Source organism: Eptatretus burgeri, chromosome 1 (genome assembly GCF_056783735.1).
Source record: "Eptatretus burgeri isolate ZD-2024b chromosome 1, Ebu_testis_v1, whole genome shotgun sequence".
Taxonomy (NCBI): Eukaryota; Metazoa; Chordata; class Myxini; order Myxiniformes; family Myxinidae; genus Eptatretus; species Eptatretus burgeri.
The window spans coordinates 87,720,623-87,741,343 of record NC_140961.1 but is presented as its reverse complement, the minus strand read 5'-3'; the positions used below and the strand labels follow the sequence as shown (position 1 = coordinate 87,741,343).

General features: G+C 41.2%; 1 protein-coding gene across 3 annotated transcripts in view; it reads right to left on the bottom strand.

Annotated features, from left to right (window-relative positions):
• Nucleotides 1–19,224, bottom strand: part of LOC147034914 (sodium/potassium-transporting ATPase subunit beta-1-interacting protein 3-like) — a 512,142-nt gene extending 492,918 nt beyond the window's left edge. Inside the window, exon 1 of one of the 3 annotated variants that reach the window (XM_085891090.1) lies at nt 18,825–19,224. In XM_085891090.1, coding sequence (XP_085747216.1) covers nt 18,825–18,941 — 117 coding nt within the window. In that variant the 5' untranslated portion in view covers nt 18,942–19,224. The remainder of the gene's footprint in view (nt 1–18,824) is intronic. The other 2 variants (XM_085891081.1, XM_085891093.1) reach the window with 2 other exon arrangements.
• Nucleotides 19,225–20,721: the final 1,497 nt, after the last annotated feature.

Sequence of the window (20,721 nt, the reverse complement as noted above, 5' to 3'; positions counted from 1 at the left end):
TAAGTTGCCCCACTATACATGCTTTCAGGGTGCTCTTCTTTTCTTCGTAATAATGTAATTCAGCAGGGGTAAGTGTTGTCAGGTGAAGCTCAAGATGCAACAGCTCCACTTCTATCCTCGTGATCTCTATCCCAAGTACTTCTCTCACAACAATTTCAGCTGGACATTACCCACATCCCACTAGAGTCCAAGCGAGCAGAAATCTCCTTTTCTGCTTCTTCAAGTTTGACAATTATGAAATACTGAAAGAAAAGCTTCATCCTGAACTAAGTTATTGTTGAAGTAGCAGAGACCAGCACTGGACCTTGTCTCAGCCAGAGAAAGTTTTATCCAGGCCAGATTATGATCTGTAAAATATGCAAATTTGATACTGCAGTCACTGTCATTCCTGTACCAATGGTGAGACAGATAGATTCTGTGCAGTCAAGATTGCAAGATATGGCCACCCCTGATACCAGTGTATGTAAATGTTGTGTTGGTGGGGGTGCTGTCTACACAAAATGTCTCTCAGGTTTAATTACGTTACCATATCTTGTAACACTTTAGCAGAGGGACCGTGCAGCTCTTGACCCACTCGATCGAGGGAGGGATTGAGAGTGCAGTTAAAGTCCCCTCCAATAATTACATACTCTTTGTCAGGCAAGGTGAGCACACATCTCCACATGTGGTCCAAGAAACGCACTCTTCAGATTCCATACATGGCTCATAAACATTCATAAGGTTAATAACAACATCCTCAAGCTCTATTTTCATGTGTGACAAATGGCCTCAACTGACCTCATTTATCACAAGTGTATCAGACTTAAAATATGATGAGAAGAGGATAGCCACCCCACAGGATGTATCTGTTAGGTGACTGAAATACGCCGATCCTTGCCATTGACGTCTCCATTAGAAAGCAACCTCTTGAGTTGAGTGGGTCTCTTGTAAAACTGAAGTCTTACTTTTGTGTCCTTCTCTTCTCAGTACATACAGTGAATGCACGAATAAATTATGAACTTTGCACCATTTTAAGGCCATTTCAACTTTCTTCCTCCTGTGTAAACGTTTTTCAAGGAACTCGCTAAAATTTAATTGCAAGGAATACAAGAAAGATGCCTTGAGGGCAGTTCTGACTCAAAGCTCATCATCGCTTCTTGATCTCCTTCCCAGGCACCAATACTCCCCTGATCTTCACTATGTGGGATCTCATGGTCTCTCCACTTTGTTATGTCTTCACTCCGTGACAAATCCTCTACCTTGTCATTACTTTAAAAGAGACTTAGCACAGGCTTCTGGAAACACAGATGAAACTTCCACTGCTATCACTGCTATAGATACTGCTGCCTCACTAGGCAAAGGTGTAGGAATTAAAGATACTACATTCAAGGGGATGAGGGGTTCATCTGTTTTCGGTGCTTTTGGTGAGATATGCTTGTTGACTTCCCCCTGTACACATCATGTGGGTGTCGAGGAAACACACAAGAGCTGAATCAGTACAGGCGATGCCTCAGATGCCTTCTCAGTCTTCTTTGACTCTGTGAAGTCAGGAGATGTCACCGAGTCCACTGTCATTATCATACTGGGTTTGGTTGTGGATACTTTATCACTCTGTTCACTCTTTGGCAGGTCACTGGTTGCATTTATCAGCCGATCACATTCATGATCTGTTTCCTGTGAACAGTAACTACCCCTTCCTCTATTTGTTCAGGTCGAGTAACCAACTCTATATTTTACAGAGTACCTGACTTTGTAGATCGTTTTTCCATGTCTTTATCAAGTGTATCCTCAGAAGTATCAACATGGTCACCCTCTCTCTGATCTTTTGGTTCTGATTTTCTTTATTGTGCTATTTTCCCTTTCCCCAACTTTACCATGCTCCAAACGTCCATGGAAGAAGGTAAGCCAGGTCTAGTACATCCCACAGAAACTTCTGAAGTGATAATTTCCTCTTCCTTTAACTTTTATGGGCATCGAGGAGCAGGTACCCCTTTACAGACATCTCAATTGACACTTCCATCTTTCCTTGGCTGTTCAAGGCCCCAAAGAGCAAACACTTATTTTAAGATAGTGGGGCAGTCTGCTCTCAATTGATTGTTTGCCTTACAAACAAAACAAGGTTCATTAATAATGTAAAAAAAACCTGAAAATTCCTGCCTTCAAACAGAATAAAAAAGGATCCCTCCAATTCAGTGTTGTTATTCAGGTCAATGAAAACTTGCCTTTTGAAGGAGAAGATATGATGTAGGACAGGCAAATGATATCCGAGAGGCACAGGCCTAATTGGTGATCTCATCACCCCCAATCGCTCCAACATTGGCAGAGCTGCATGATCGGCAATAAAAGGAGGATGTTGAAGAGCATGATCTGTGTACCAATGCTTGAAAGCGGCTCAACTTGGACAAACAACGATATGCCAACATTGCCTTCATTAATTGCCTTATTTGCAGCCTTGTACTTAAGGAAGAACACAGCTATTCTGTAAATTTTAGAGGCTGCAACTATTGTTGATGAACCAACAACGTTAGCCATTGCACCCAGATATGCTTCAATTTGGGTAGTTTGTCGCAACTCGCATCTCACACCATATTTCCTTGTCAAGGACTGAAACTGGTGTGCTTTGCTGTTCACACCTGCACCAGAAGTGCTAGCACCAACTTTAGCCCAATCTTGATTCATAGACATGATTCAAAAATAATTATCCCTCGTGTGAACGAAAGTTACAAAAAAAATAAACACGTTATTAATCAAATAATGCCCTCGCTCTTACCAAAGTGTGCAAATTTAGCACAATAAATGGTAATTAAACCAAAAGCCATAGGATCACAAAGTATTTTGGCAAATAACACCAAAGTCGGGTTTCACTCGACCCACGGGCACTCCCGCGCTAGCTGGGCCTGCACATAAAAAGCCTAATGAAGTCCAACAGACCGTGAAAAAAAAAACATCGAAATGAACCAACTCGGTTCAGATAATCCAAACAAAACAAAAATACTAACAAAAACGGAAGAGTATGAAGAGGATGAAGAGGAGTGGTGAAAATTAGAATCGCTCAAGGAGCAGCAAAATGGCGTGGCATCATCATCGTAGTAATAGTACTCGTAGTTGTAGTAGTAGTAACTTTTGCCCTAACTGCTTTGACACCTCTCCAAGATTATAATTTGACAATATTGGAATAAAATAACTACCAATCAGATCTATATGCGTTTTTTTTTGTATACATCGTCAAAGCTTGTGGAAGAGCTAGCACACTGAATGGATCAGGATTTAACAGGATGCAAAAGTAACAGCAGAGAGAATGGGGAAACACCAACAGTAGAGTTAAAAGCCTAGATAGAGGAAGACTTGGACAAACAATCAGTGTTGGGAGGGGGGTGGGGGTGGGGTGGGGGTGGGGTGGTGTGGGCGGCAGAGGATGCATGGCATGAACAACATGGATACAGAAGGACACTCTCAGGAGGGAAACCTGGAAATTTGGAAGGAGGAGGGATTCGGGTGGGGTTAAAAAGGGTAGATAAGATCCTGCTTTTGCATTGGGGATGATCTGAGATGGTGGTGAATAACTGTGGTGAAAACTTAAAGAAGTTGCTTATACAGATTTGAGGGGGGGGGGTAAAGGTACGAATACGTATAGGTGACGGTGAGCAATATGCATGGAGTCTGAGTGGCAAAATCAATTCTATACAAATGACAAGTGGGTGTGATGAAGTCACCAATTCAAGGAGGTGGGCACTGGTGTTGGGATAGCATGCAAGTCATATAAGCAGCGTCACTAGTTCATGGTGGGGCAAAAGTTATTGGTGATTTTGTCACAATGTCGACTATTTAATTGTTGATAAAGAAAAATAGATGCTAATTCTGCATTGTTGGCACAAGAGAAAACAAACATAAGAATAAAATGTTAAAATTATCTGCCGTAAAGATTACAAAGCTCTGAAATTTCGGCATTTTCCCTTCGTCAGAGCAAAAGAGGCATTATATTTCATTGCGAGCTTTGCCCTGCATTTCCTGCTTTTCTGGGAAACTCAACATTGCTAGAAAACAAAAAAAGGATTGAAGTGAAGTGATGCTTGTGAAACATCTCTTGTGTAAGTCTGTTCAACATTCTGAGTGAAACAGCAATTCGATACTCAATCTATAAACCTTTCCTCAACTCAAAACGACCGTGTACACTAACTCGACGCCTGGTAAGTCGAAGTCTGCCGTGATCGCACTGCTCTGGAATTATTCCCTTATTGTCTTTGTTCAAACAACTTATCGTCCCATTGTCCAGGCAGTCCTTTTTTCCCCCTCTCTTTACTGGATTGATGGTCATGGATGAGCGAGGATACAAAGGGTATGAAGTGACAGTGATACACCAGTTGGACACAACAAGCAAGGGAATGGAATGAACATGAGTAGAGGACCAAGATAGAAGAGGGAAGGAAACACATCCACTTGCAAGTAAGGGGGTTGGACTTGGCAGGGTCATTGGAGGTAAAAATAAATGATTGAGGGTAAGGATGGGGGCAGCCACCTGAGGATGGTGCAGCACTTGCTTGAAGCCCTGGAGGGAAGATTGTACAAAAATATCAAGAATGCAGTTTTACAGCATGGAGAAGTGAGGAGCAAAAGAGATGAGGTGGGTGGTAAGCTTGAATTTTGGAGGATTAATAAGGATGGAGTTTGTGGAAGAATGCATGGAAGAGAGATTCCTGAAATAACCTTATCTGTTTTTGTCCACTTTTTAAAATGATTGATCCATGCTGTATCTTCAATTTCTGTTATTTAATCAAAATCCCCCCTCTCCATGGATTACAATACTTTGGCTACTCATTCTCACTCTGATTTGCACTGCCCCATATTTTAACAACGTTAAATGATCTTAAGTAAGTTAGAATGCTTATACAGATAATATATGATAACAACATATCCCTTATCACGGCTATCAAAACAACATATCCCAATAACATTGAATGTTGAGCTGTGATATAAAAAGACAAGGAAAAATACAGGATAAAGACTGATGTTGACGCAACTTAAAAAGAACCACAGAAGACCAATTGGTCTTTCTGATGGACAGCTGTCGGAGTGTGAGAATCTTTTATGTTAATGTACAGAGATTCAAATATGAAACCAGTGCATCATCACAAAATGTACCAAGGGAACAAATGCCCATCGAATAAACCACCCAGGGTTCTGTAACTGACTCAAATTGATTGGCCTTGCTCGTCAATGCTCATTTTAATCACTAAACTAGAACAGCACTCAACAGAGTGCATTCCTCCACCAGGCTGAAGAGCTAACATTTTCTATCCCAATGAAAGGCCGGTTCTGCATCCGGATCATAACTAAAATGTCATCAGTTCGTCTTTGTCACACACCCAACTTTTCCACAAAGTTTCATCCAAATCCGCTTGGAACCTTTTGAGATATCCTGCTCACACACAAACAAACAGGGGTGAATACACAACCTCCATCCCCCTTCGGTGGCGAAGGTAATTATTGAAGTGGAGACCACTGCGCTGTGCTGTTGATCAGTGAATGACTTTTTTCTTTCCACCATGTCTGCAACTTCATGCAACAAGTTGAGTTGACACAACAAAGTTTCACTGCTGTATTTTCATTTCTCTTCCCTTTCTTGTTTCTTCTCCTTTCTTCTTCTGGTTGCTGTTTATAAACCGATTATTTATTTGCCGGTAAGCTTGTATTTGCATTGCTTTGATCTTGCTCATTGTTGTGACAGCTGCGGTATTTTCTGGAAACCTCATTTTGCTTGACTATTTAGCTGTTGTTGTGTGCTTTTAAAATTTGATTATTTGTTCTTTTACAAAAACAAGAAGGGCACTTGGTAGAGTGCATACCTCCACCATGTAATGCCTGATCCAAGAGAACATATCAGGCCCAATAAATTTTTGAAATCTCATGCTATACATTGTTTTTGGCTCTATCTCTCAATGGTGAAGAATCACTTAAAGAATTTCTAGTAGTCCGATCTGGATGCCGATCTTCACCATAATCTAAAATGTTCGTCCTTGTCACACACCGAAACTGTCCATCAAATTTCAACCGGATCCGTCCCCAACTTTTTGAGATATCCTGTACACAGACAAACAGACAAACAGACAGTAAGGGGTGAAAACATAACCTCCTTCACCTTCGGTGGTGGAGGTAGAAATTGCCTGTTTAGTTCAGAGAGTGTAAAAGCAAAATACATACATGGAGCAAGACATAATTTAACAACACAGAGCTTTGCCAGCGAGAACTTGTGCAGACCCACGCACTGACTTTTTAACTGCAGCGTTGCCAGTGTTTATAGATTATGTTAGATCTGAGAAAGAAGCAATCGATATTCAAATAGATCTACATGTAGACTCGCACACTCACTGACACGCAGACCGATAACAATGGCCTCTCCTGTCGTTTTGGGAATGGGTGAGGATATTGATGAACAACACGCTGCATCAATACCTTGCCAACCTCATTAATGACTAGAAGGGCTCCCAGTAGAAAGCATACCTCCAGCACGTAATGCTTGATCCACGAGAACATATCGGGTCCAATAAATTTTTGAAATATTCTGATACACATTGTTTTTGGCTCTATCTCTCAATGGTGAAGAATCACTTAGAGAATTAAATAACTCTCGTATCCAGATCTGGATTCGGATCTTCACTGAAATTGAAACAATTCATCCTTTTTAAACACTCAACGTGTCCACCAAGTTTCGTCAGAATCCATCCATAACCTTCCGAGATATTGTGATATATATCGTTTTTGGCCCAATCTCTCAGTTGTGAAGAATTATTTAGTAAATTCTAGTATTATATCCAGATCTTCATCAAAGTCCCATCAGTTTGTCCTTGTCACATACCCAACCAGCACACCAAATTTCATCCGGATCTGTTCACAGCCTTTTGAGATATCCTGCACACAGACAAACAAACAAACAAAGAAACAAACAGAAAGAGAGTGGTGAAAACTTAACCTCTTTCACCTTCAGTGGCAGAGGTAAAAACAACAACAAAAAACCATACAAAACAACACACCATGAGAGTCATTGTGAATCCTACATTTACATCAGGTTAAAATGACCATGGCAGAATTTCCTTCCGCGTGCCATTGTGGAGCGTGCGGAGATACACATCATTTTACTCTGGAGACAAAGGAAGATTTCCCTGGGGTAGACAACATTTTGGTCTACTGTGCCTGGATTTCCACACAGATACCATGGGAAAGCATGGGAATAGACAAACTACTTAATTTGTGAGAGTAAGGTGGTTATAATTAGCATAATATTGTCTGGAGAGGAAGAGGTTTTAGCCATAGTTAACCTAAGCCTGAACTGTGATCGATTGTAATCATCGTCCAGGTAGTAAGTGTTGTTTCCCTCAGCACATGAGCAATGCTCCCATGAATGAATCATTGTGGCTCATCATCGCAATCATCAACATCATCAGCCTGTTTTCAATCCAGTGCAGGATGAAGGCCTCTGTCAAACCAAATTGGGGGTACTGGCATAAGCATCTCACTTACCATGTGTGGTGAGTGGGAAAGATTGGGAAGGAATTTGTAATTTGTTCATTGTCCTGGCGATCTCGCCTACTCTACGCGAATGACACCGTGGGATTTTTGACATCCGTGAAATAATGCCGGCAGACGGGACACCCAGTCTTTACGTATGTCGCCCTGCGTGCAAAACACCGAGGTGACAGTTGATAGCTGGGCCGAGATTCAAACCCAGGCCAGACAGTTAGAAGGTAAGCACAGCTAACATAAGAGAGAACGTAATTGTTGAGGTTATCATTGTCGAGCAAAAGATGGCCAAAACTACACAAACAGACAACCCATAATTGAGTGCAAAAGGCAGTTGTGTGGTGTTTAATGGATTTCTGTAAGGCTAATTCCTCAAATTAGCATGGTCTGTGGCTCATTACGTCAGAGGAATGACAGGCACACGCGTGTGCGGTATCTCAATGAAACGGTAAAGCACTGGGTCTCAAAACAACACAAAATGAACTAAGGACAGAAAAAAAAGGTCGATTGGTCCATCACGCTTATGATTGGAAGACAGAAATAGAAAATTATATACAAGTCCATCAGAACTAATGTGGGCCATCCTGCATTTTTCTCGTTTCGTGAAATAAGGCTCCAAAATTTATGCTACTGTATCTCTCCTGTACGATGAAATACCAATTGTGTTTAATTGACAAGAGAATCAGAAATATCACTGATGCTGATTGGGAATAGGACTGTGCCCAGGACGCTGCCTATCGACGTTAAACTGGGTGTCTTGTCTTTCGCAAAGAATACGTTGAACAGATCGACAAATTCTGCCCCAATGTGTCGTCAGACTGCATCAGCAACACAGCCGTTCCTCAGTAATGATGCCACCAACGGCTTCAATTCGGGATTGAATCCCAGTACAATATGCATTCACTAACAAGTTGACAGGTTTCGAAAGATCCAAGGTTAAATCCAAGAAATCACTACCAGCGACGAGAAAGCAATTACAGTACGAAAAGCAGTCAAAATAATTACAGGAAAACAAGAATGCAAGTCCTCATCGAGGAGACAGCCTCCAACCACAGCTTTGAAATGCGACTTGTACATTTTACAATGAAACAAATAAAGGTTGAACAAAGGTAAAAGCCATAAAAATAAATAAATAATTCAAGGTGGTATGGTGGTATAAATAAATAAATAATTCAAGGTGGTATGGTGGTATAAATAAATAAACAATTCAAGGTTACAAGGATTTACAAGGATATACAGGGAACGTTGGCACAGGAGGAGGCCATTTGTCCCATCATGACTGTGCTGTACCAACCCCAGAAACCATCACCCATCGACACACAAGCTCCTGATCATATCCCTGTACGGCTGTACCCCTCAATCTCCAACGCGTATCGGTACTTATCTAATTCCAATTTAAACCAATCTACTCTTTCTGCTACCACAACCTTTCCAGGGAGACCTTTCCATGCATTTACTCTGACTGAAAGATCCTTGCCTTATTTCTGTCCAAACCCTCATCTGCTTTACTTCCAGGAGAAGACCACTGGTCATATCACTGAGATGCTGAAGTATATGTGAATAAATAATTCAAGGACGTATGGAGGTAGCGGTATTGGTAAAGTGTGTGAAATAAATAAATAAATATCAGGTTGTCACAGTGGCGATGCTAAAGTGTATATAAATAAGTACTTCAAAGTTGGGGATAAGCAGTGGCGATGGTAAAGTATATTTAAATACATAACTCAAAATTGGGGGTTGGTAGTGGCAATGATAAAGTGTACACAAATAAATAAATGAATCATACTTAGGGGGTTGGTGGAGGCAATGGTAAAGTGTATACAAATAAATAGTTCAAAGTTGGGGATTGCGAGTGGTGATGGTAAAGGCCCAGTCACACCTTGACGTTTTAGCCAACGTATGCCGATTTTTGAATTTTTTTTCTAAAACGCTGGCACACGTTGAATACGTTATGGGTAAGTTTTGATAACATTGAGAGCACGCTGAAAAACACTGCCATACGTCGTTGTACGTTGGCTTTAAACGTTGTACTTTTTGGTTGTCCTCAAATTTTTTCATGCTTGAAATTTCATGACATATGCCGGCGTATGACTCACACGTTCCGCTACACTGGCCACAAGTTGTATGCACGGTCTGCGATCGTTGACAGACGTCAACACATGCTACTTGTAAGTTAATCATAAGTTGAGACACGCCGAGGTAATGTTTAGCGTACCCGAAACTTATTTCTAACCTATGATTAACGTGTTGTTGGCACGTTACGCGATCGTTGCCACACGTCGACAGACGTTACTTTTAAGTTACTCATAGGCTGAAAGACGTCGGTATAATGGATCGTCCTTGCGTCAGCGTCCACGGCCACGGCCAGGACACTTATTTGCAGCATTCTTCAAACTTTTCTTCGGCATGACGAGGATGTTCACACTTCGATGTCTAGCTTGGCTATGATTCCAATTGTCCATCGGCAGCGTCTATTTAAAATAGTCGAGTTTGAGCGTTTTAACACGTTCAGAAGAAACGCTTCAAATTTCCAAACCCCAGCGTCAAAAAACAAAGGCGAGTGACAGCAATTTAAATCGTTCATTGTAAACAATGAAAATAGCTGAGTGGTACCGTTTAAAGGTCGTTGAGTGTAAAAAAAATCCAATTGTTGAGCGCAAGCGTCGACTTTCAATAGTGGAGATGCAGCCATTTAAATCGTTGAGTTTATCATTTAAATCGTTAAATCGTTAAACGCAAGGAGGATCCATCATAACCCACACCCTCCCCCTCACACTCACCTACTACTGCCAACATGAACAAACTACTACTAATACTAATACTAATACTGATACTGTTACTGCTGACATGGACATCGACTCAAAAAGGACTCGAAAACACTGTTGGGTTCCCCTTTTATGAGCAGCATTTTTATATACCAATTCCCAAAACCGCTGGGAACACGTCTTTATATGGCAGTTGTAAGTTAGGAACACGTTCATTTATTTTTTTGTCGACCGGAAGACGTCATTGGAATACGTCTACATACGTCGATGTGTGTTGGGACTACGTAAATAATTGGTTCAAAGCACGTCAAACATAAGTTAGAAATAAGTTTCGTGTAAAAAAGGACATTACCGCGACGTGTTTCGACTTATGAGTAGCTTATAAGTAGCCTTTGTGGACGTGTGTAAGCGTCCACATATCGTGTGTAAAACTTATCCCCATCGCATGCGGAACGTGTGTCATACGCCGAGTACGTCGTAAAATTTTGAACATGTTTAAAATTTCTTGACGTACTCTACTTACTACGACGTATGATAGCGTACTTTAGCGTTGTACTCACGTATACCAAACTTACTCATAGCGTATTTGACGTGCCCCAACGTTTTAGACACATTTTTCTTAGGTCGGCATACGCTGGCAAAATCGCCAAGGTGTGACCGCGATGTTGACACTTCCATTTCTACGGCAGTTATGATTCGAATCGTTGTGCGTCAGCCTTTTAATAGGCTACGTCACGACATCGTCGGCGATGCGTGCAACGTGCTATGCCTAAGTTAGACTATCGTTGGGCATGGGTTATGTAGGCCGACAACAGGTTCAGCATTCGTTGGTATAAGTTATCTATAACACAACGAAACGTTCTGTGTCCATTACCAATGCGTTATACATAAGACCAAGTCGCTATGAATACGTCCAAATCTTTAAAAAAAAACATCAAAAGTTTAACGTAAGCCAGCGTTTTAGATACATTTTAATACGTTGCCATCGCTGGCTAAAACGTCAAGGTGTGACCGGGCCTTAAAGCGTATATAAATTCATAATTCAAAGTTGGGTGTTGGTTGTGGCGATAGTAAAGTGTAAATGAATAAATTATGGAAAATTGGGGGTTGGTTGTTGAGATGGTTAAATATATATATATATATATATATATATATATATATATATATATATATATATATATATATATATATATATATATATATATATATATATATATATATATATATATATATATATATATTGTTGTGGTTGACCAAATTCGCAAACCACCATTCAGGTCCCTTAGGTGAGATATCTCGGTAAGTATATGTGTAGTTAGGCCCAAACCCGTTGTCTACAGGGAATAAATGTCATTCATGAGGGCTGCGACTTCAGGATAGCCGTTTTTCTTTTACTATGTTTATTTTGGACCAGCCGCCATTATTACCACCACCAACCACGTCTCAACAGCCATCACACAACAACCACCAACCACAACGCCGCTTCACCACAACCGCCACGACCTTTACCGTCACAGCTCGCCACCATCGCATCACCGTCATCTCGCGCCACTCGTGGGCACCGATGCTGGACTCGTGTAGGGCGCGCACCGAGCAGCGTGTTCAAAAGCATCGCGGACTTTCCGAAGAAAAACGGATCAAAAACGACTCACGCCCACTTTTGTTCCGTCCAATCGGTGAGCGAGGGGCGAGGGGCGGTGAGCAACGCCCTGGAGGCTCCCCGCCTCCAGGGCGTTGGAGGGCGGTCGCTATATGCAAATTCATGGATCAAAAAGCATTCACGCCCACTTTTCCTCGGGCCAATGGGGAGCGAGGTGAAAGGTCGGAGGCAGAGGGTCAAAGATGAAAGAGCGAAGCCACGGGGCTTATAAAAACGACTGCGTTCGTCAGACGAGTTCAGTTGGAAGTGGAGGGAGTTGAGTTTTGGAGTTCGGAGAAGCAGTTCGCAGTTGGCAGTTCGCAGTTGGGAGTTCACGGAGTCGGAGTGAAGAGGACGGAGCTGTGGAGAGGCGGCGGCGGCGAAGGCGGACGAGGGGGTGCTCGCGTCGGATTCGGGGAACTGCGGAGGGAAAGGCCGGCGGCGCGACCGAGGTCATGGTGGAGACGCTCGTCGCGGGACCCGAGATTTTGTGAAATCCTCCTTTCCCCGAGCATCAGCAACCCCCTCCTGTTTCCCCCCCGCGCTGAGATAGTGCGACAAAGGGGGCCCCCTTCCCACCCCCTACCAGACACTGTCCGCGAGGCCCGCGGAGTTGAGGCACCACCGCCACTTCGCGTCTCATCATCAGACGGGTAGGCCCGACATGGTCTCGGCCCCAGGCCTGCCTACCCCCCTCATCCTGGAGGGTGGTTCTCTTTTCTTTTGCTTTGGGACTATGTGTTGTCGGCGCCGTCTGTGAAGTAAAATTGTATAAGTGTTGCCGAGTGCCCGGTAGTCGGATAGATCTGCATTGTTGCATTTGCTTTTTGTCTTCTTCTTTTACATGTGCTTTTGGTGGAATTGTATATGTGTGCTTCCCGTGTGCCGCGAAATAAATGTGCTTATTGTTGAACTGTTTTCCCGCTTCGCTTTGTCATTTCTTTCATTGAATCCCCATCTTGCTTCACGTAAAGGGTTGGTCGTGGGCTAAGACGCCCGATAATTAATCGAACCGTCGAGGCCGACGAATAACACCGCTCGGTTATCCCGATAGTACGGAACGGGTCGCTTAAGTGGCCCGTGTCCGAAGTCGACCTGCGGCGAGGTCCGATCGCCCGGTCTACCCTCCGTGTGGGTACTTAGTTAGGTCGAATTTGGCGAGCAACCCTATCCCACGCGGGGGCCGATTGGCTCGATCGCGGTGAGACCGAAAGGTCCACCCGTGACTGGTTCCCGGCGTTAGTCCGAGAGGGTCACGACTGGATTGTCCATCCGGGCGACGTGCCGCGATTCGAGTTACGTGGCCGTTCGCACGCCGGCGGGCGCGAATTCGCAACAATATATATATATATATATATATATATATATATATATATATATATATATATATATATATATATATATATATATATATATATATATATATATATATATATATAATTCAAAGTTGGGGAGTTGGTCGTATTGATGGTTAAATGTATATAAATTAATAATTCAAAGTTGGGGGTTGGCAGGGGCGATGATAAAGCGTAAATGAATAAATAATTGAAATTGGGGGTTGGTTGTGGTGATAGTAAAATGTACATAAATAAATAATTCAAAGTTGGGGATTGTTGTGGCGATGGTAAAATGTATATAAATTAATAATTCAAAGTTGGGTGTTAGTTGTGGTGATAGTAAAGTATATGAATAAATTATTGAAAATTGGGGGTTGGTTGTGGCAATAGTAAAATGTACATAAATAAATAATTCAAAGTTGGAGGTTGGTTGTGGCGATAGTAAAAATGTAAATACTTAAATAATTCAAAGTTGGGGGTTGTTGTGGCGATAGTAAAGTGTATATGAATAAATTATTGAAAATTGGGGGTTGGCTGTGGCGATGTTAATGCGTATATAAATAAATAAATCATAGTTGGGGGTTGGTAGTGCGACAGTAAAATGTATATAAATTAATAATTCAAAGTGGGTGTCGGTTGTGGCGATGGTTAAATATATATAAATTAATAATTCAAAGTTGGGGGTTGGTAGTGTCGATGGTTAAATGTATATAAATTAACAATTCACATTTGTGGGTGTTGTGGTGATAGTAAAGTGTAAATGAATAAATAATTGAAAATTGGGGGTTAGCTGTGTTGATGGTCATGTGTATATAAATAAATAAATAAATAATAGTTGGGGGTTGGTAGTGGCGATGGTAAAATGTATATCAATTAATAATTCAAAGTTGGGGGTTGTGGTGGTGATAGTAAAGTGTATATGAATAAATAATTGAAAATTGGGGGTTGGCTGGGTCATGCTCATGTGTATAGAAATAAATAAATAAATAAATAATAGTTGGGGGTTGTAGTGGTGATAGTAAAATGTATATAAATTAATATTTGAAAGTTGGGGGTCGGTTGTGGTGAGAGTAAAATGTATATAAATGAATAATTCAAAGTTGGGGGTTTGTTGTGGCGATGATAAAATGTATATAAATTAAGAATTCAAAGTTGGGGGTTGGTTGTTCCAATGGTAAAACGAATATAAATTAATAATTCAAAGTTGAGGGTTGTTGTGGCGATGGTAAAATGTATATACATTGAGAATTCAAAGTTGGGGATTGTTGTGGCGATGGTAAAATATATATAAATTAATAATTCAAATTTGGGTGTTGGTTGTGGTGATAGTAAAGCGTAAATGAATAAATTATTGAAAATTGGGGGTTGGTTGTGGCAAAAGTAAAATGTACATAAATAAATAATTCAAAGTTGGAGGTTGGTTGTGGCGAGAGTAAAAATGTAAATGCATAAATAATTCAAAGTCGGGGGTTGTTGTGGCGATAGTAAAGTGTATATGAATAAATAATTGAAAATTGGGGGTTGGCTGTGTCGATGGTTGTGTTTCGAAATAAATAAATAAATAATACTTGGGGGTTGGTAGCGGCGATGGTAAAATGTATATAAATGAATAATTCAAAGTTGGGGGTTGTTGTGGTGATAGTAAAGTGTATATGAATAAATAATTGAAAATTAGGGGTTGGCTGTGTCGATGGTCATGTGTATAGAAATAAATAAATAAAGAATAGTTTGGGGTTGGTAGTGGCAATGGTAAAATGTATATAAATGAATAATTCAAAGTTGGGTGTTGGCTGTGTCCATGGTCATGTGCATAGAAATAAATAAATAAATAATAGTTGGGGGTTGGTAGTGGCGATGATAAAATGTATTTAAATTAAGAATTCAAAGTTGGGGGTTGGTTGTTCCAATGGCAAAATGTATATAAATTAATAATTCAAAGTTGGGGGTTGGTTGTGGAGATGGTAAAATGTGTATAGATAAAAAATTCAAAGATGGGGGTGGTTGTGGCAATGGTAAAATGTATATAAATTAATAATTCAAAGTTGGGGGTTGTTTGTGGCGATGGTAAAATGTATATAAATTAATAATTCAAAGTTGGGGGTTGGTTGTGGCGATGGTAAAATGTATATAAATTAATAATTCAAAGTTGGGGTTGGTTGTGGCGAGAGTAAAATGTATATAAATTAATAATTCAAAGTTGGGGGTTGGTAGTGTCGATGGTCAAATGTATATAAATTAATAATTCAAAGTTGGGGGTTGTTGTGGCGATAGAAAAATGAATATAAATTAATAATTCTAAGTTGGGGGTTGTTGTAGCGGTGATAAAATGTATATGAATTGACAATTAAAAGTTGGGGGTTATTGTGGGGATGGTAAAATGTATATAAATGTATAATTCAAAGTTGGGGGTTGGTTGTGGTAATGGTAAAATGTATATAAATTAATAATTCAAAGTTGGGATTTGGTTGTTGTGATAGTAAAATGTATATAAATGAATAATTCAAAGTTGGGAGTTGTTGTGGCGATGATAAAATGTACATAAATTAATAATTAAAAGTTGAGGGTTGTTGTGGCGATGGTAAAATGTATATAAATTAATAATTCAAAGTTGAGGGATGGTTGTGGCAATGGTAAAATGTATTAAAATTAATAATTCAAAGTTGGGGGTTGGTTATGGTGATGGTAAAATGTATATACATAAAAAAATTCAAAGTTGGTGGTTGTTGTGGTGATAATAAAATGTATATAAATTAATAATTCAAAGTTGAGGGTTAGTTGTGGCGATGATAAAATGTATATAAATTAATAATTCTAAGTTGGGGGTTGTTGTAGCGGTGATAAAATGTATATGAATTGACAATTAAAAGTTGGGGGTTATTGTGGGGATGGTAAAATGTATATAAATTAATAATTCAAAGTTTGGGGTTGGTTGTGGCTATAGTAAAATGTATACAAATTAATAATTCAAATTTGGGGGTTGGTTGTGGTGATGAGAAAATGTGTATAAATTAATGATTAAAAGTTGGGGATTGGTTGTGGCGATAGTAAAATGAATACAAATAAACAATTCAAAGTTGGGGGTTGGTTTTGGCGATGGTAAAATGTATATAAATAAATAATTCAAAGTTGGGGGTTGGTTGTAGCGATAGTAAAATGTATATAAATTAATAATTCAAAGTTGGGGGGTTGTTGTGGCGATGATAAAATGTATATAAATTAATATTTCAAAGTTGGGGGATGGTTGTGGTGATAGCAAAATGTATATAAATTAATAATTCAAAGTTGAGGGTTAGTTGTGGCGATGATAAAATGTATATAAATTAATATTTCAAAGTTGGGGGATGGTTGTGGCGATGATAAAATGTATATAAATTAATAATTCAAAGTTGAGGGTTAGTTGTGGCGATGATAAAATGTATATAAATTAATATTTCAAAGTTGGGGGATGGTTGTGGCGATGGTAAAATGCATATCAATTAATAATTCAAAGTTGGGGGTTGGTTGTGGCGATGGTAAAATGTATATAAATTAATAATTCAAAGTTGGGGGTTGGTTGTGGCGATGGTAAAAAATAAATAATGGTTCTCGAAAGCATATGTACAATCCTGTACTATTCTCCACGAAATTCCCAAAATTCCAATACTGGCAATGTTATTTGACACCCCGTTTCCGAATCCAAGTGGTTACCGCATACTTCTGTGAAATATGAAAGAAATACGTTGTCATTTTTGATGGAACCTGGACGGACGAACAGACTGCAGGGCTGACAGTACATTAAATATGATCCCATAGCTGGGCTGACGCCATTTGTGCACTCAAAAAAACTACCTACTACTACTACTACTACTACAACTACGACTACATCTCTTACTACGTGTACTACTATGACTTGATTAAAGGTCTTAATTAATTGAACCTTGCAGTGTTCATGTGCAGCGTGATCAAACGAACGCTCAGAGAGGGAGCTTCAAAAGTACAATAATTTCTCAGGCACTGAAATAACTCATCACAAGCTTCTGCAATGACGCCCTGAATCGAACGTTTCAGGAAAATGCACACAGCATAAAGGGAACGAGAAAAATATCTTATCACAAAAAGCAACACCAGGAGAACTTGTGAAAATGCAAACTTCTGTTTTTTTTTTTTTATAAATTCCTTACAATTACTTATTAGTCCAGTTCCTCCACGAGCCTCGACTGTGAATACAAAACAAAACAAAATAGAACAAAAAAGTGTGAATCACGCACATCAGGAGGCAATTGCTGCACAGCACACTTCAGAGAGGATACCCAAGCCCCTCAAAATGACCCGAACCCTCCCCTCGTTGAGCACCAATAAGTTGGTGAGGGGGGCCCGTTACCTGAACAGTGTACGACATTACCTCATCATGAAAAGGCTTTCGCACAATGTGAAATTCCCTGCAACAGATTGGGGGAGGTTGCTCATATCAGTAAGAAACTCAGGTCTGGGTGATAATCAGTGAGGGGAAGCCCTAAACCCAACCCTAACCCAAACCCTAACCCTAACCGGATCGTTGGAAAATCCGTTTCAGGGAGAGAAATGTGGTGGGAGGGGGAAAACTTGAGGAAGAGGTGAAAATGGAAGAGCAGGAAGATAAACTGAAAAGAGGAGATAGGGAAGAGAGGACTGGTGAGGAGTAAGTGGAGGACAAGGTGGCAAATAGAGGTAGGGAGGAAAAGATGAAGGATTGGGGGAGGGGGAGGAGGAGGAGGAGGAGGAGGAGGAGGAGGAGGAGGAGGAGGGTAATGCCCATACAGATACTGTATTTATATTCCAAAAGGTTCCTTGTGATGCTGTAAGTGCCATCAATACAAACTGGTCGGAAAAATCCACTTCCCAGGAATGGTTCGGTCAATGATGTGCACAGACCAAACCTGAAACTGTGTGGACCCAGTGGCTCATGTCAATTTCCTCCGCACTCAGTGACATACTAGAGCTAGATCATATATATATATATATATATATATATATATATATATATATATATATATATATATATATATATATATATATATCAATCAAGGTGTGCAGTATATCTTACCTATGAGATAATATTAAATGGCACACGGTTACGGGTATCCGGATAACGATTTAGCAGAGATTTGTGCAATTTGAACCTGCCCGAGATTGGCCCGACGTGCCTTCCCCCCATTCCCACAAATGAGAACATGCCGATTTGAAGACAGCTCGCCGTCAGCGGCTTCCCAAAAGAACGGTGCTCTCCTTAACAAACGATCGCCGAGTCAAAGGCGACGTGAACGGCAAACGTGGGAGCCAAAAAGGCTGAGGCAATTAGAGGGTAACATGTTGGCAGGAACAAGCAAACGCATCGATTTTCCGACACAATCGAAGTGCGTGTGAAAACCGTTCGCCATGCTATTATAGCTCCTCACTGGACACGAAACAGGGGTGGGAGTAGGGGAGGGGGGGACAACGCAATAAAAAGTTAACGACTCGGCTGCGGTCCGCCCTCGACGTCCCGCCAACATTTACCTCACGCGTGCCGACCGGGCTGCTGGATCGCCGGTTCGATCACAGGTGAGAGTGATAACTGCGCGCATCTCTCACCAGTTGGAGAACGCACAGGCAGGCGAGGCAGCGGCGAGCGTCGCACAGGCGCAGAGCCATCTGTAGCCGCGGCTTGTCCTGTCCTTCCAGGTGTTCCACCAAATGGGCCAACAACATCGGGCTCTTTGGGACGCGCCTGATCTCCGCAGGGTGTCAGCCTAACTTGGTCGGCACGTCACTCCCAAGCGCCCGTCGAACAGTGTTCAGGCGTCAATCGGGTTCCGACGGGGTAACGAGAATGGGGAGAGCGTATCCGTGGAGAGTGTTGGCAGCAGAGAGGGCTCGCTAGACATCGTGCAGCCGCAGAGCGCACATGGAACCGTGAATCGAGGCTCCGCGCTGGGGCTGAGTAGGAGGCGGATGGAGAGGCATTGACAGCCAGGGGGCGTGGCCTCGGTTAAAGAACCGGCCCCGGTGAAAACATCCCCTTCTCGGGCGCCGCCACGGGAGCGCGTGCCTCATGCATATGCATGCGTCACGCGCTCGTGCATTGTTATAAACACCGCGCGCTCGACGAGCGACCGTCGGGCGACCTGTTCACACCGTGTTAACGTCCAACGTGACTGAAACCAACCAACGCTGTTCTTTCTCGGCAACTGAGTGCACAGAAATCTTTCGGTGACTTCATCGGTTTCACAACTGCATCGTAACTGTCCAGCGGATACCACATTGGGATTGTTTTGAATTTTATTTTGGGAGCGATAACGATGAGCAAGGTATCCTCGAGTAAAACCTATTGCACGGATTCACCCCCCCCCCCCCACCAAACCGATGCACAGATTTATTTGCTCGTGGATAAATATTTCCTGAAGCTCGAAGAGTAAATACATTCATTCCTTTTCATGAATCTCAGATTCATTACAAGAAACGGAAATTCATTTCTTTTTAAAAACTCCACCAACAGCAGCAGCTCAAGGCGAACTCAAGGAGTTCGATTTGGAATTCACATTCAGCTCACAAAGGAATTAAGAAATAGGCACACTCGTTTAGTTCCCAGGACAGAAGTGTTGCTGATTAATCAGGTTGTGCCATTGTGTAAACTCGAACAGAAGATTCTCCATAATAATCAATTACTTCCCAAGAATCCTACATGATTGGCTTCCTCAACGCGGCTCAACATTTGGCCAAATCAAGAACTCATGTCATAAAACATGACATCAAACACACCAAAACCTCCTTCCCCTACCCCCACAGCAGCACAGCAGATGACACCATGTTTTCATGTTAATGCAAAGAGGACGTACATAGGGTGGAACTTTCCAGTTTCACTCAAACTTTGGGACAATGTCGGACCTTCTTTTTACCACTATATTGGAAACTTTTCAAATATGCAGCAAATTCAACATCACATTGAACAATAAATACAATGACACTGCTTTTAAACGAATTATTTCGACAAAATACAAATATAAAATATACTTTCAATTGCTGCTACAAATGTGTCATTTGCAAGAGTAGGGTTTTCAAATGGTAAAGAGGAAAGTTTTTTTTTGTAATTTTCAGTCGCAACTTAAGTATCAGAATTGCTAATGTACATGGGGCATTAAAAAAAAAGTTATATGAACGAGACAGACTGAAAACCAAAACATGCCAAACTACAGTAGATGGAAGTCATAGAATACTTACCCACGAAGTAATGAGAAGGACTTGGTGTGAGCCAATTGTTTTGGTGGCAAATTTGTAACGGAAAAAAATGAAATTCAAATCAAATGGAAGACCATATCCTGCATTGGAGTCATCAGAAGGAACCCAAACAACGCAACAACAACAGGCATTTTTAAGGCCATTTTCCCTGCTAAGGTGGGAGTTAGCCTTGCAGGCCTCAAGACGATCTTCTTCACTTTGCTATATTTTCTGCATCGCCGCTTGTTAACCTCCCAATCCGTATTTTTCCCAC